This window comes from Condylura cristata, unplaced genomic scaffold (assembly GCF_000260355.1).
Source record: "Condylura cristata isolate star-nosed mole 26May11 unplaced genomic scaffold, ConCri1.0 scaffold00008, whole genome shotgun sequence".
Lineage (NCBI taxonomy): Eukaryota > Metazoa > Chordata > Mammalia > Eulipotyphla > Talpidae > Condylura > Condylura cristata.
Window position 1 is genome coordinate 37,643,514 of NW_004567109.1, and position 12,987 is coordinate 37,656,500.

The 12,987-nt window shown below is 39.5% G+C and overlaps 1 protein-coding gene across 2 annotated transcripts in view; it reads left to right on the forward strand.

Moving 5' to 3' along the window:
* CACHD1 (cache domain containing 1) overlaps positions 1–12,987 on the forward strand; it is a 201,462-nt gene that overhangs the window by 157,198 nt on the left and 31,277 nt on the right. For both annotated transcript variants that reach the window (XM_004679077.2, XM_012722438.1), the window contains exons 8-12: positions 1,094–1,243; positions 5,196–5,429; positions 9,301–9,450; positions 9,998–10,121; positions 10,973–11,090. In XM_004679077.2, coding sequence (XP_004679134.2) covers positions 1,094–1,243; positions 5,196–5,429; positions 9,301–9,450; positions 9,998–10,121; positions 10,973–11,090 — 776 coding nt within the window. The remainder of the gene's footprint in view (positions 1–1,093; positions 1,244–5,195; positions 5,430–9,300; positions 9,451–9,997; positions 10,122–10,972; positions 11,091–12,987) is intronic.

Here is a 12,987-nt window from a genome sequence, read left to right on the forward strand (position 1 = left end):
CCTACCTGTTAGCTATCTTTGGAATCTTGCATCCCAGCTGTTACTTTAGACCATTAAGAGAGGGTTTTGTTTTTTTATGTTTGTACCTATGTTAAGGTTTCCTTTTCTCTTTTTCCTTGTATTCACTGTCACCCTCTTGCTATTTTACTCTTTACCTAAATTAACCAATTAGACCTCCCAGTAACCCTATGGAACAAATACCATCATTGTCTCCATTTTATAGACAAGGAACTTTTAAGTGTAGAGAGATTAAGAAAGCTGCTGACATTACCCAAACCCAGCTTCTAAGTAGCAAGCAGCACGGGACTTCGGCACAGTCTTTGCTCCATGCTTCCTCTGCTCTTGCTGAATGGTTTTTAAAAAAAAAACAATAATGTTGGACTCTCCCTGGTGGTGCAGTGGGTTAAAGCACTGCATTATGAAGCTCTTCAAGGCCACTGCAGCACATGGCACTGCAGACCTCTCCTAACCCACCCGCTGTTCCCCACTCTGATTGTACTTTGTCAATCTTCCTGTTCTGCTCCCCACTCTGTCTCTGGTGAATCCTCACTCAACCCCTGCACCTCTGGCCTGTATCCCAGTTCTGTAAGCATAAATAAATAAATCTTTAAAAGCAAAACAATGTTTCTGGAGCTGCTCAGTGTAGAAGCAAATAACCTCACATGTCACAAGAGCACCTGGAAGAATCACCATATGGAAGACTAGTGTCCCCCCAAAATTGTATTCCTGGTAATGACCTTGAGGAAAGGATCTGGTTCTAAATTCTCTGTTTAGAAAGGCAAGAGCACAGGTGGAGTGGCTAAACTACACTATCAGGGTGCTTATAAAGGAAAGCATCTTCCTCTGGCTGATAAATTTGTTAGGTGCAGCTCTTTATCTCACACTGGATATGAGGTACTGTTGCCCACAAGGGCAGGATGGGAGAGGCGCAGAGACAGAGAGATGAGAGCCTCTGCATCAAATGGGAAGAATGGTGTGCTGGGTGGGGGGGGAGTTCTTGAGGCAGGAATGTCCAGGGGACATAGAAAAGATACTGAACTGTTGCCTTTCGCTAGTATCCAATGTAACATTCAATTTGTATGTTTTTGTTTAGATACAGACATGGTCATAATTTACCTGTCAGCTGGCATCACATCAAAGGACTCTTCTGAAGAAGATAAAAAGGCAACACTCCGTGTCATCAATGAAGAAAATAGCTTTCTAAACAACTCCGTAATGATTCTCACCTACGCCCTCATGAATGGTGTGTAACATTTAGAGATTTTTCTCAGATGAAAGTTCTAAGTGTATGCTGCTTTTTAAAAAAATAAAAAAGGGCCGTAACGGTGGGCTTTGATGAAGGGTGTAAGAGGCGACTAAGCTGTGTCCTCCTGAGTCTCCCTTTCACCCCCTCAGTCAGCACGTGGGGACCACCATATATTAGGGTGTCCCTTTTTCTGCATCTCTTTCTCCAACTAGCTGTTCATTTCTAAATCTCCACCTAGGTGACCTTGCAGAGTTTTCTGGACAGCTCCATTTTTCAGCTTTTTGTATTCTTAGATTTTGGTACTGCATGGAGGTTATTATCTCATTGGTGTAAGCTGCAGGAAGCCAAAGTACTTGACCTAGATTCTTCTGTATGGCAAAGGCAGAAGATCACATTTCCCTGCAGAATCACCATCCACAGTCTCTCCTGCCACTTTCTCCATCCCAGCTTCCTAAAACATATAAGAGAGCTAAGTGTTGTCTGCAGGCTTACTGGGAAAATGAATTGTAGTAGTACCCAGGACAGTGCCTGTACTTGCTACATACTCATTAAGGTTGATTTTGTTGCTGTTAAATGAAACGGTATGTGAAAGCATTTAGTAAGTTGACAAATTTGAAGCAATACTATTTCTCCTTCTGCTACCCAACCTTCCTTCCAGGCTTACTGCAGCCCAGTTTTCTAGCATCTCTGCTGTTGTTCTCTCCTGACCTATGAACTCATTGTTCTTCTCTCAAAATATCTTTTTCTTCAAATCCCTTTCTATTTTTCAACGTGACCATATCCTCTTACTTTGTAAGAGACCAGCGCTTCCCACCTATAGTCCTTTATTTATCCTATGCACTTCCAGATATCTGTGCAGAACCCCATGGCTCCTGGAACCCAAGCTCTCATATTTTAATGTGGTAAAGGTTACTTTGGAGATAATTCTTACAATGCAAACTCTGTGCTACTGGCCTTAGATTTTAATTCATACCCTCTGAGGGATACATTTTGACCAGAATGGTTCTTTTTCAGATGTTTTTGGGTTCCAGATGTTTGTGGGGTACACAGGGTACCTTGAGTAGAGATTCTGGGTTCCAGTCTCTGTTTATTAACCATGTGGCCTACGACAGGTTCCTTCATCTCCTCAAGCCTCACTTCCATTCATAAGATTAAAACAATACAATCTGCATAGGCTTGCTGTGATAATAAACAAAATATGATATGAGTACTGTTTCCAGCACAGTGCCTAGTAAATGACAGATCCTCAGGGCCCTGAAGGAGGGAATGAAAGGCAGTGTGGCTTCCTGGCTCAGAGATAGAGGCTTCTTCCCTGCTCAGAGACTAACTATCCACAACCATGTGGGCTTCTCAGACATGAACCCTGTTTTAGCTTTTTCTATATTCTGAGTGCAGGACTAAGCACAGCCAAAGCTGTCGAGAGTCACATAACCTTCAGTGTTAAATCCAATTCCTGTTGCTCCTTTTTTTCTATGATTTAGCAGCTTCCACTCATGGAACAGGAAAAAGGGAGGGTTGGAGGGAGAAAGGAAGAAAAGGAGTGGTTGGGGAGAAGGAGGGAAAGGAAACAAGGCAGAGGAGAAAAAAAGAATAAAAAGAATGGAATGGATCTTACCATGTACAGTATACTGCAATTAGCTTTTGGATCTCTGCTATACAAAGTCCCTGTCCTCATGGAGCTTCTTACCTTGTGAGAAAGGCAGATAGATAAGGCAGATGAATTAAATGCAGTCATGAGTGCAGAAGTGAGGAAACATAAAATGAAGTGATCGTTTCTTTTCCATTAGATTTGAAAGTCTGCTGGACTCCAAGCAGCTTATTGCTGCCTTCCATCCCTTTATCCCCACCAAGGTATCTTGTGTCCCTGCTGTGTCCTGCAATGCCATTCTTTAAAATCGCCCATTACTTCCCTCTAACCATCTTTTTATTTCTTCCCATTATCCCCTTAATCTAGCACGACACTCTCTTACTGCTGCTTTCCCTCCACAGATGCCGGCCCTCAGCCTTGTTCACTGGGGCTGTCGGTGGCCTTACTCTCTTGGTCAGACTGGATGGGGATGCAGAGCCACTGAGGTTTTGATATAAAAAATGGATCACAGAATTGAAGCATTTGTATGGGGAAGGCTGGAAAAGATCCAAAAAGAGGAGTGATAACCCAGAGTTCAGTGATGAACATATTTAGAGTGTCCAAATTGTAGCTTGCAGGGGAGTCTGGAAGCTCAGAACACTGAGGACTGCTTAGGAGTACTGTGTGGCAGACCGGTGGGAGGGTCTTAGCTCTTTCTGGCTGCTGCTCCTGTGAGTCATCTGCAGTGTCAGGGGTAGGGCCTGCCAGGAGTGGGCCTGCAGCATCGAGTGAGTGAGCCAGCAGCTGGAAAGGAAACTGAACCCTTATCAGAGCAGAGTGGGTCGAGCCAGAACACACTGGTCCCTCTGTGTGTTTCTCAGCATCTCTCACTTCACCTCTCAAATCTTTCAACATTCATTTTTGGTCACCTTTTCAGCGTGATCAAGTTGATGGTAGAAGAGCCCAGCTACAGTCCCTTCTGCCCCCTGCATAGCATTTCTAGAGGGAGTGATGTGACCTGATAACCTTGACAACCCTTCCTTCCTGCAGTGTTCTTTTTAGCCTAACAGATACTCCTGTTTGTCATTTTTCTTTTATATTTTGAGAGAGCCATGCATGACATGACAAAGTAAGGAAATGTGTTTATTGTCTTGAGAAATCTGCTTTTAATCATTCCCTGTCGTAGCTGTGCAGGGTATTAGGTCAGAGCTCAGTCATGTCTTCTGCATGACCTTTACTCGGAGCGTATCGCTAGACCCCTATCTCAGCTCTGTCCTGCAAAGGGAGCAATAATGTGGTTCTGACTTTCCTTGAGCATTGCATGAGTCTGGGTCATTTAAATGCAGTGTGTTAAGAAAGCAGTCACATGCACTAGATCGTGCCACAGCCTTAGAAATGGACTTCCCGGTCCAGAATTGTATGCCCTCTATTTAGGAATGATAAAGTCATGTCAATAGGTGAGCCACAAACTCTTCACATTCTTTTTAATGACTAAATAGTTCAAGAACTCCAAGCAAAGCCTTTCTAAAACTCACTGAAAGAGTCTCAGTAGTGACTGAAATCATTTCAATTTGTTTACTGGGGGGGAGAGGCGGGCGAAGGGACACCATATGGGATCAGTTACTAATCCTTTTGACTGTGTGCCAACAATAGCAAACTAAGTTTTTAAAAAAGGTTTATTAAATTTATTTTTGTGCTATAGATTACAGATGTTGTTCAGCAATACATCCTATTATGCCTAGATCTTTTGCAAAGTTTTTAAAACCCTCTAAATGTAAAAAAAAATACATTAAATAAATCAAATCCAATATTATCCTAACAATATCGAGCATGAAAGCATTTGTAATTAAAATGAGCTTAAAGAAACAGGGTTTGGAGGCATCACTAAATACATCCATAATTCGTTCATTTTGTTGCATGAGAGTTTGGCAAGTGTTTAATAGGAAAAGAGGTAAGAAAAGAGAGGATAACCCTTGCTGCTTTAAAATTCTTAACAACTTTATCTACTAATTTAAATTAAGCACATACTTTTTAATCATTACTTTTGCTTTCAAACATTAAATGCAGGAAGATAATTGAATTTTATTATTAAACTTTCAGGGAGAACACATTCTTACTGAGTGGGTCTCCTTTATTTACTCACGTGTTTTTCATTATTGCCTTTTGAAGAATTCCTTTGCCCTCTCAGCTACTTAACGAAAGGCTATGTCTCAGGCTTTGTTCCTCAGCAGGCTCTAGTATCTGTGCCCCAAGTCCAGACTGTCCCTACCGAGACCACTTTGGCATTGCAAGACCACCTCCATGCCCTTATTAGATTTAAAGGGCAATTGTATGCACAGACACCATTTTGCCTAACATAACCTCCCTTGGCTCTTATTTCAGATGGGGTTACTGGTTTAAAAGAGCTGGCTTTTCTGAGGGATCTGGCTGAACAGAATTCAGGGAAGTATGGTGTGCTGGACCGGACAACCTTGCCTGTGATTAAGGGCAGCATGATGGTGCTGAACCAGCTGAGCAATCTGGAGACCACAGTCGGCAGGTTCTATACCAACCTTCCCAACCGGATGATTGATGAAGCCGTCTTTAGCCTCCCTTTCTCCGATGAGATGGGAGATGGTGAGTTTGGAGAGAACATCCTGCTAAAGGAAAAGGAAAAAGAAGTGGACGCGACCACCAAGACAGAGCTTTAAACTGATGCTCGGTGCTCACATGTGAGCATTAGAGAGCCTGGGGAGGCCAGGCAAGGGACATTCTTTTCTCTAGTCAGAGGGTTGCATAGCGCCTGCCATTAGTCCTGTTTTTCTAGAGCAGAAATCCCCAGGCCTGTTTCTTCCTCATTGCCCTAACCTCAGTTGACATCATGAGTACCTCATGAGGACCTTTGTGAAAATTCCTAACTATGCAGTGAATTCAAGCTAAAGAGTAACTAAACATCGCAAGTGGTGAGTCAAGTTCAGAAGTACTCAGGATTCTGCCTCAAAGGCACAGCAACATGGATAGAGTCAAGGCTTGACATTAGCAAGGATTTTAAATCCTACCTTTTCACTTGGTAATTTGTTTAGTCTTATAATGTCCCATTTGGTCATTCATTCAAAATATGGTAACATCCTTTTGTGATAAAGCTTTCCAGTTATTAGGTTTATAAGACATGTTAGTACCTGACATACTTCTCAATGATTATTGCTTGTTTTACTTTTGTCATTAGTATACTGGTCACCATCCCGGTGTCATCATACAAGTTACCCATAATATATTGGTTAAAATAATTAACCTTCCTGTGATCAATTTCTTGGTGTATAAAATGGAAAAAATCATATTTTTCCTTAAGGCAATTACAAAGATTTAATGCACTAACGTATGTGAAACTATTAGAATAATACCTGATCAATAGTATGTGCTTAGTAAGCAAAACTATAGCTCTTCCTTTTCCCTCCTCATAGTTTCATATTCCCCACATCCTTCCTTCTCTTCTACCTTGACAAAGAAGGTTGATGAGGCAGCTAATTATAAGCCAGATAGAGACCACCAATATGAGAGCTTATTTTTTATGTTCTGCTAAGTAGGAGCTCTCACAAATCCAGAGAAAGCTCATCTATAAAAAATAATAGGCCATAGACAGTGTATTTTCTAGAAATTAAGTTAAAATATTCTTTTTGTAAGGCAGAACTATAAATTTCTATAAATGTACACTGGCACATAACCTCAATTATTTTATCCTTCCTACTTCTGGCAGAGTCCACAAAATGTGCATAGAACAGAAACTCCCACCTTTAAATAGGTTACTTGATTTTAGAGGAAAATGTCAAATTTTAAATGCAAAAAACTTACACGCATTTTACCAATGTGACTGAGTGCCAGCCAAGCCAGTCAGGCAGTGATGGGTAAGGCACACATCCCACCAGTAAACTCTGGTAAGAGAAAGACAGATCGTTGAATCATGTTAGTAACATGTGAAAGGAACAAACTGAGTGGAAACTGAGTCCTGTACAAGATGGAGGTTTACCCAAATTCTATTACCAGTAGTAGCTATTAAGTAGTGAAAGACCCTTCCTAAAATGGACCTCTCCAACCCAGAGAGCCACCCTGAGTGCTGTCAATCAAATTCTGTGCAAGTCTTTGATTCCCTGTTGGCGGAGAGCCTGCAACTCAGAGCTGTTTTGTAAATCCTTATCTGGGTTTCAATAATTGGTTTACTAGTCTGTTGAATTCCCCTAGTAGAGAAATTTTTTTTCTCTGTGTTTTTGAGCCTGTAAATGCTTAGATGATGTGTCCTCTACATGGGTCACAGAGCCTAGGGAAACCCACATTTACATCACTAGTTCAAACCCTCCACTAAAGTATTTTAATCATAATTCTTTTAAAAAGCCAATCTGTGTGTTTTTAAGTAGAGAAGGGGCTGGGGGTTTTATTCAGTGTAGAAAGAAATATGCTATGAGATAAAGATCTTTATCCAAGTTGATAATTGGAAAGTCTGTGTTTCCTTCCAGACTTATTCTCAACACAGAGGACAATAGAAATGTGAAATAAGCATGTGGTCTCAGAAGAATTCTGTTTCACATCATGATTCAATAAAAATGGCTTTATTCTAGTACTAAAGCCCAGGGGGATGTGGTATACGGATTACAACCTCTTTGCTATACTGGCCCTCATAATGCTGTTTCCATCATTTACAACTCACTTATAGTCAAGGGATATCTGAGCAAAAACACCCCCAAGATGCATTTTTAAAACCTCCTTAAAGATATACTATTATTAAATGCTTAAAAGCACATAGGTAGTAGGATGGGTGGGAGATAGACAGGTAAGTAGGTAGGTAGGTAGATAGAAAGAATACTAAATGGTGACTAGTTAAGGAATGCTTTTGTACATAGATACCTACTACATAACTTTTTTTTCCTATCTTACTGAAATATGAGATATTATTGACATGTAACATTTCATTGGCTTTAGATGTGCACAATTTGAGATAAGTGTGTGTTGCAAAATTATTCCTACCATTAGCTTAGCTCAGTCCATCATGCCAGTTACAAGTTTTTTTCATGTGATAAGAGCTTTTAAATCTACTCTCCTAGTAATTTTCAAATACACAATGTGAACTGTTAACCTAAGTCTCCATGCAGTACCTTCCGCCTCTAGAACTTATTTATTTTATAACTGGGCAACCTATCACCAATTTTTCAATGTTGTATCAACTTCGCCCTCCAGGTAACACATTTAACTGGCTTTGTGATGAGAGTACCTCAATAGTAACTGTGTGAACATCACATTGTTCTGTGTGGTAGCCCGCTCTTTGTAGAGGTCTTTAAGAGTTTCCACATTTTTTTCCTGGGTGTCTGTGGAAGGGCATTCTGCTCAACTGCTCGGGCAAGAAAGTACAAGAACAGGATGAAGAAGAACTATCTTTTTTAGTTTGAATTTCACTTTGAGTCAGAGATTTATGGAATATCTAGTGGATCCTAGAGATGATTTTGTCTTAGCGCTCCATCAGATGCATGAGCAGGCTTATTCAAATTGTGGCGCAGCTTACCCAGTTCATAACCCTAGGAGAGCCAGCTGCCCCATGACTCCAGGCCTCACATTAACCCACAGTCCCTGTTCTCTCCTGCTGGGCATTCTCCTCACCCTTGTTTTACCCTTTCCCTAATTATCCTATTGGTTTTATATGGCCTGTGAGCTATGCTGGTTTTTATACTTTAAAGGTTTAAGAAAAAGAAATAAACATATGCAACAGTGACTATATGACTTAGAGTACCCAAAATGTTTCCTTTTAGCCCTTCACACAAAAGCTAACCCCTTGGCCAGTAGGCAGGCATGCATTCCCTTGGAAACTCAGTGTCTCCTTCAGCTGTTCAGAATACTAAATGATCAGACAAAAAGTTCCTGTACCTTTCTAAATTTTTCTCATTTTCCTGCTTTTTGGGGTTGGCGGTAGAGGAGAAGGTGGGATACATTAATGAAATACATAAGCACTTCTTTACCCATAATCTCTTTTTACTTGACAAACCTGAGAAATCATTAAAGCAGTTACTACTGTATGTGTCAAACACATGTGAAAATCAAGACTCAGAAGGTTAGGCCAGTGTATATGTGTAATACAGACTGGGACCAGCTGGGGAAGAATCCAAATTTTTAGGTCACTTACCTAGTGGTCATTCAAGTTCAGCTGATTCTCCCCTATTCTGGGCAATGACGTGATGTGTAATGGGCTGCTGATGCAGTGCTGACATGTTAGAATATCATGTCATTTAAGGTGAAAAAATAGTGAAAGTGTACAGATGACCTCCTTTCAAATTGCAATATTTGAGCTGCCAAAACATTGCATTTCCCTCACACTTTCACTCACTTTATGCTGTCTGAAAAGATGGTGGTTGGTTATGGATCACACAGGAAACTTTTCTTCCCAGCAAAATGGAGACAACTGATACTAGCCTTCATGGGTCAGTGCCAATCTAATGCTAATGGGGTTTTGTTTGTTTTTAACTCATAGGCTTGATAATGACTGTGAGTAAACCCTGTTATTTTGGAAACCTCCTTCTGGGCATTGTGGGTGTGGATGTGAACCTGGCCTACATCCTTGAAGATGTGACATATTACCAAGACTCTTTGGCTTCCTACACTTTCCTCATAGATGACAAAGGTAACCTGCTAAAAATTAACCATAACAAAGAATTATTTCTTAGCAACCTGAAGAAAATAACCTCAGATTGATAGGCTGATATTAACAAATAAAGTTGGACAAAAGTAGTATTTATAGGAAATACTTGAATAGCACTGCTCATTTGTTGTGGGACACTGTGAAGATGCCAAAATGAATCGAAAAATTCTGTGGTGGTTTCTTTGCTATCTTGATGGGTAGGTGACAGTTTTTATAACATCAGGAAATTAGACTTGAGGGTTTCATGACACATAGAATATGATCCTTTGGGTCAAATTAGAACATTATATAAAGCTAAAACCAAATGACCAATACTTGTTCTTGTTTAGACAAGACATTTGTTAATCTAAGAATCTTTCTATATGTCAAGTGTTTGATGCAAAGTAAGTTTCATTGAGTTACGCACTCAGTATTGGGCTGCCATTCCAGCATGGCCCACATTTTAACATTCTTATTAACATTTTTATTTTTGCATCAGTGCTTCCCACAATGTGTTGTCAGAACCTATGTTTTTGTTTTCTTATTTCAGGGTATACACTTATGCATCCATCTCTTACCAGACCATATTTACTCTCAGAACCGCCCCTTCACACTGACATCATTCACTATGAAAATATCCCAAAATTTGAGTTGGTTCGTCAAAATATCCTGAGGTAAGGCGAAAAGGTGGAAGTCTGTGTTTTGTTTTTCTCTGAGAAACCATCGAGGTCAAATATGAGTGTGTTTCTTATAGAGTACGAAATAAGCATATAAATTATTTTAATATTATCAAAAGTATGGTAGGTAAGTAGGTAGATAGTAAGGCTACTTTACATAAGTAGCCAAATTTGGGGTATTTTGTATAACAGAACCTTCATTGGGAAAAGTGTCTTGGAGTTCAAATTCTACATTCATATCTACTTTAATTGTAAAATCAGATATGTTTTCTGACTTTTGAAAGATATTCTCATTTTACCACATTGAAAAATGTTTGCAAAATGAAAGGTTAAGTTGAAGACCAGCGCCACAGCATGCCAAAAAAAATTGCTCGACAAAGGTAGTGTCCATTCCAAGTTGACAGCACATTCATACACAACATTTTTTCATGAAATAAAGAACAGATTGGATTTTTTCCAACAGTGATACATTATTTTGGCAGATGGTAACCTATAGAGAAATGGGTCTTTGTGTTCATTGGTTGTAAATTAATGACTGAGTGATTTGAGACAAGTTAGTCTCTGGAAAGAATTAGAATGGGGGCAGGGGTGGAAAATAAGGAATGGGTTTTGAGGTTTTATTTTAGTTTTATTGTGTGTGTGTGTGTGTGTGTGTGTGTGTTAAATGCAGAGCTGCCAGAATGCTTTATAAAATTCAAGATCTTAACATGATCTCATTCAAAAGTATTGAGCTTCATTGCTTTTTAAAATCAAGAGGTGGTCATTGACTCACAGCTTCTTCACTGCCTTTAATGAAGTGCTTAATTTTATCTTTTGCCCCAAATATTTCATTCTGTTTGCCAATGCAGCCTCCCTCTGGGCAGCCAGATTATCGCAGTCCCTGTGAACTCCTCCCTGTCCTGGCACATCAACAAGCTGAGGGAAACTGGAAAGGAGGCCTACAATGTTAGCTATGCCTGGAAGATGGTGAGCAAATACGGGGTGTAGTGCTCCTGTCTGTGGGAAGTCTGGGGCTTTTAGGTCTGATAATGTCACTAATCACTTTGAAAGTGATTGGAGAAAGAAGAATGACCATAATGTTTTATAACTGGTGAACATTTTTGCTTATAAAATCAATATTTGTTCAAGATGTAAGTCAAACCCTATAAAAGGTTACAATATAAAATAGGAAGTAAACGGTGCCCTTTCTCCTTCCCCTCTTTGCCTTCCGTTTTACCAGAAGTAAAAACCTTGACCAAATCCCAGAAAGTGTTTAGTCACACACCGGCATATATAGTTCTAGTTTTATCTAGATAGATGAATAGATCTAGACGTTGTCTGTGTGTGTGTGCATGTGTGCACTCAAGCATGTGCATGAACCTTTAATGGCTATGTAGTATTGCATTATACAAACTGAATTCTTTACACTGTCTCCCATTAATACACTCTACTGACATTGTCCAAGGAAGAGAGTTTTTGATTAGAACTTGGATTATCCAGAGTCACCAGTTTGGCCACAACTTGTGCACCCTCTTCAGCTTTCTTTTAATACCTCATTCAGACAGTGAGTCCCAAAGAAACAAAGAGAAATAGACTCTCGTGCACTGTCCATATAATTTGGGTTATTTTTCTTGACTACTCCCTTTACTCCCCCTTCCCAGTAGAGCATAGCAATGCTATTAAGAAGCCTTAAATACTGTAACTGACCTACAAAGGAATGTTTTTAACACCAATTTTTAATTGCTGTCTTTAAAATACACCAATATTTGAGGTTCTCTTTGGAAGCCCTCTCTGGTGTTTGACCTGTTGATACCAAAATGAATCTTTTCATTCTTCCCTTAAGGAACTACCTATTGAACTAGGAAGGATAAAGGCTGCTAGTGTCTCTGCCCACATAGAGCATCTAGCCTAGTGGTAAAGACAGTTGAACAGCCCGATGCAGTGTGTCTGTGTCTGGTATAGGAATGATAGGAATTCAGGATAACCAGTGATTCTTCTCTGACCCTGTGTGGTTCTTAAGTATCATCATACACAACAGCAGTAACTAAAATGCAAGCCAAAAAAAAAAAATGATAAGACTATTAGAGACATTTATGTTTATAGACCTAAATCTACTGATGTTATATTGCTTGAGAACTACAGATTCAAGAAAGATGAAAGTCTATTTTTAAATTCTGAGTTAGCTCATTTTCAGGACTCTTTGGGGAATGATTGCACAATCAGCCCTTATATTTACATAACTTTCAAACGAAGATGAATGACTTAATTTTGTTTAATTTTCACACTGATGGGCCACACACACCAGAATTTTTAATTTGAAAATACACTCTTATTACTTGAAATTGGAGATTGTTTACCTCTCAGGGTACATATCTTGATTGAGAGGAACGCAATACATCCCTGGAAAATATCTTCATTCCTATTTATTGCCATTAAAAGGGGAAGGAAACAATGATGAATATGTGTAAGCAATGTTAACATTTTAGGAAGAGATACTATCCGGTTAAGATAGTTTTTCTTCAGTGATACTGGTAACTTCTGGCCTCTATACTTCACTAAATGGATGTGATCATGTCTTCATTTCAAGTATAAGTGTTAACCTTGCCAGAGATCTAAAATTTTCAAGCAGCTTACCACTAAATGAAAAACTGGAGGTCATAAATAATGAGATTAAAGATTAAAAGCCTTGCCTGGTTACCCAGCAACAAGAACAAATATTTTTAAGCTCTTTAGTTACTTTGGGGGAAGTGAGTAGGTACTCATCTTGCCCTAAGGAATAAAAATGGATTCTTCTGTTAACTATAATAGAATAGAATATATAAATAGATTTATCTTGATAATAGTTAAACCACTTAACAACCATAGATAAAAGCAGATGCTGATA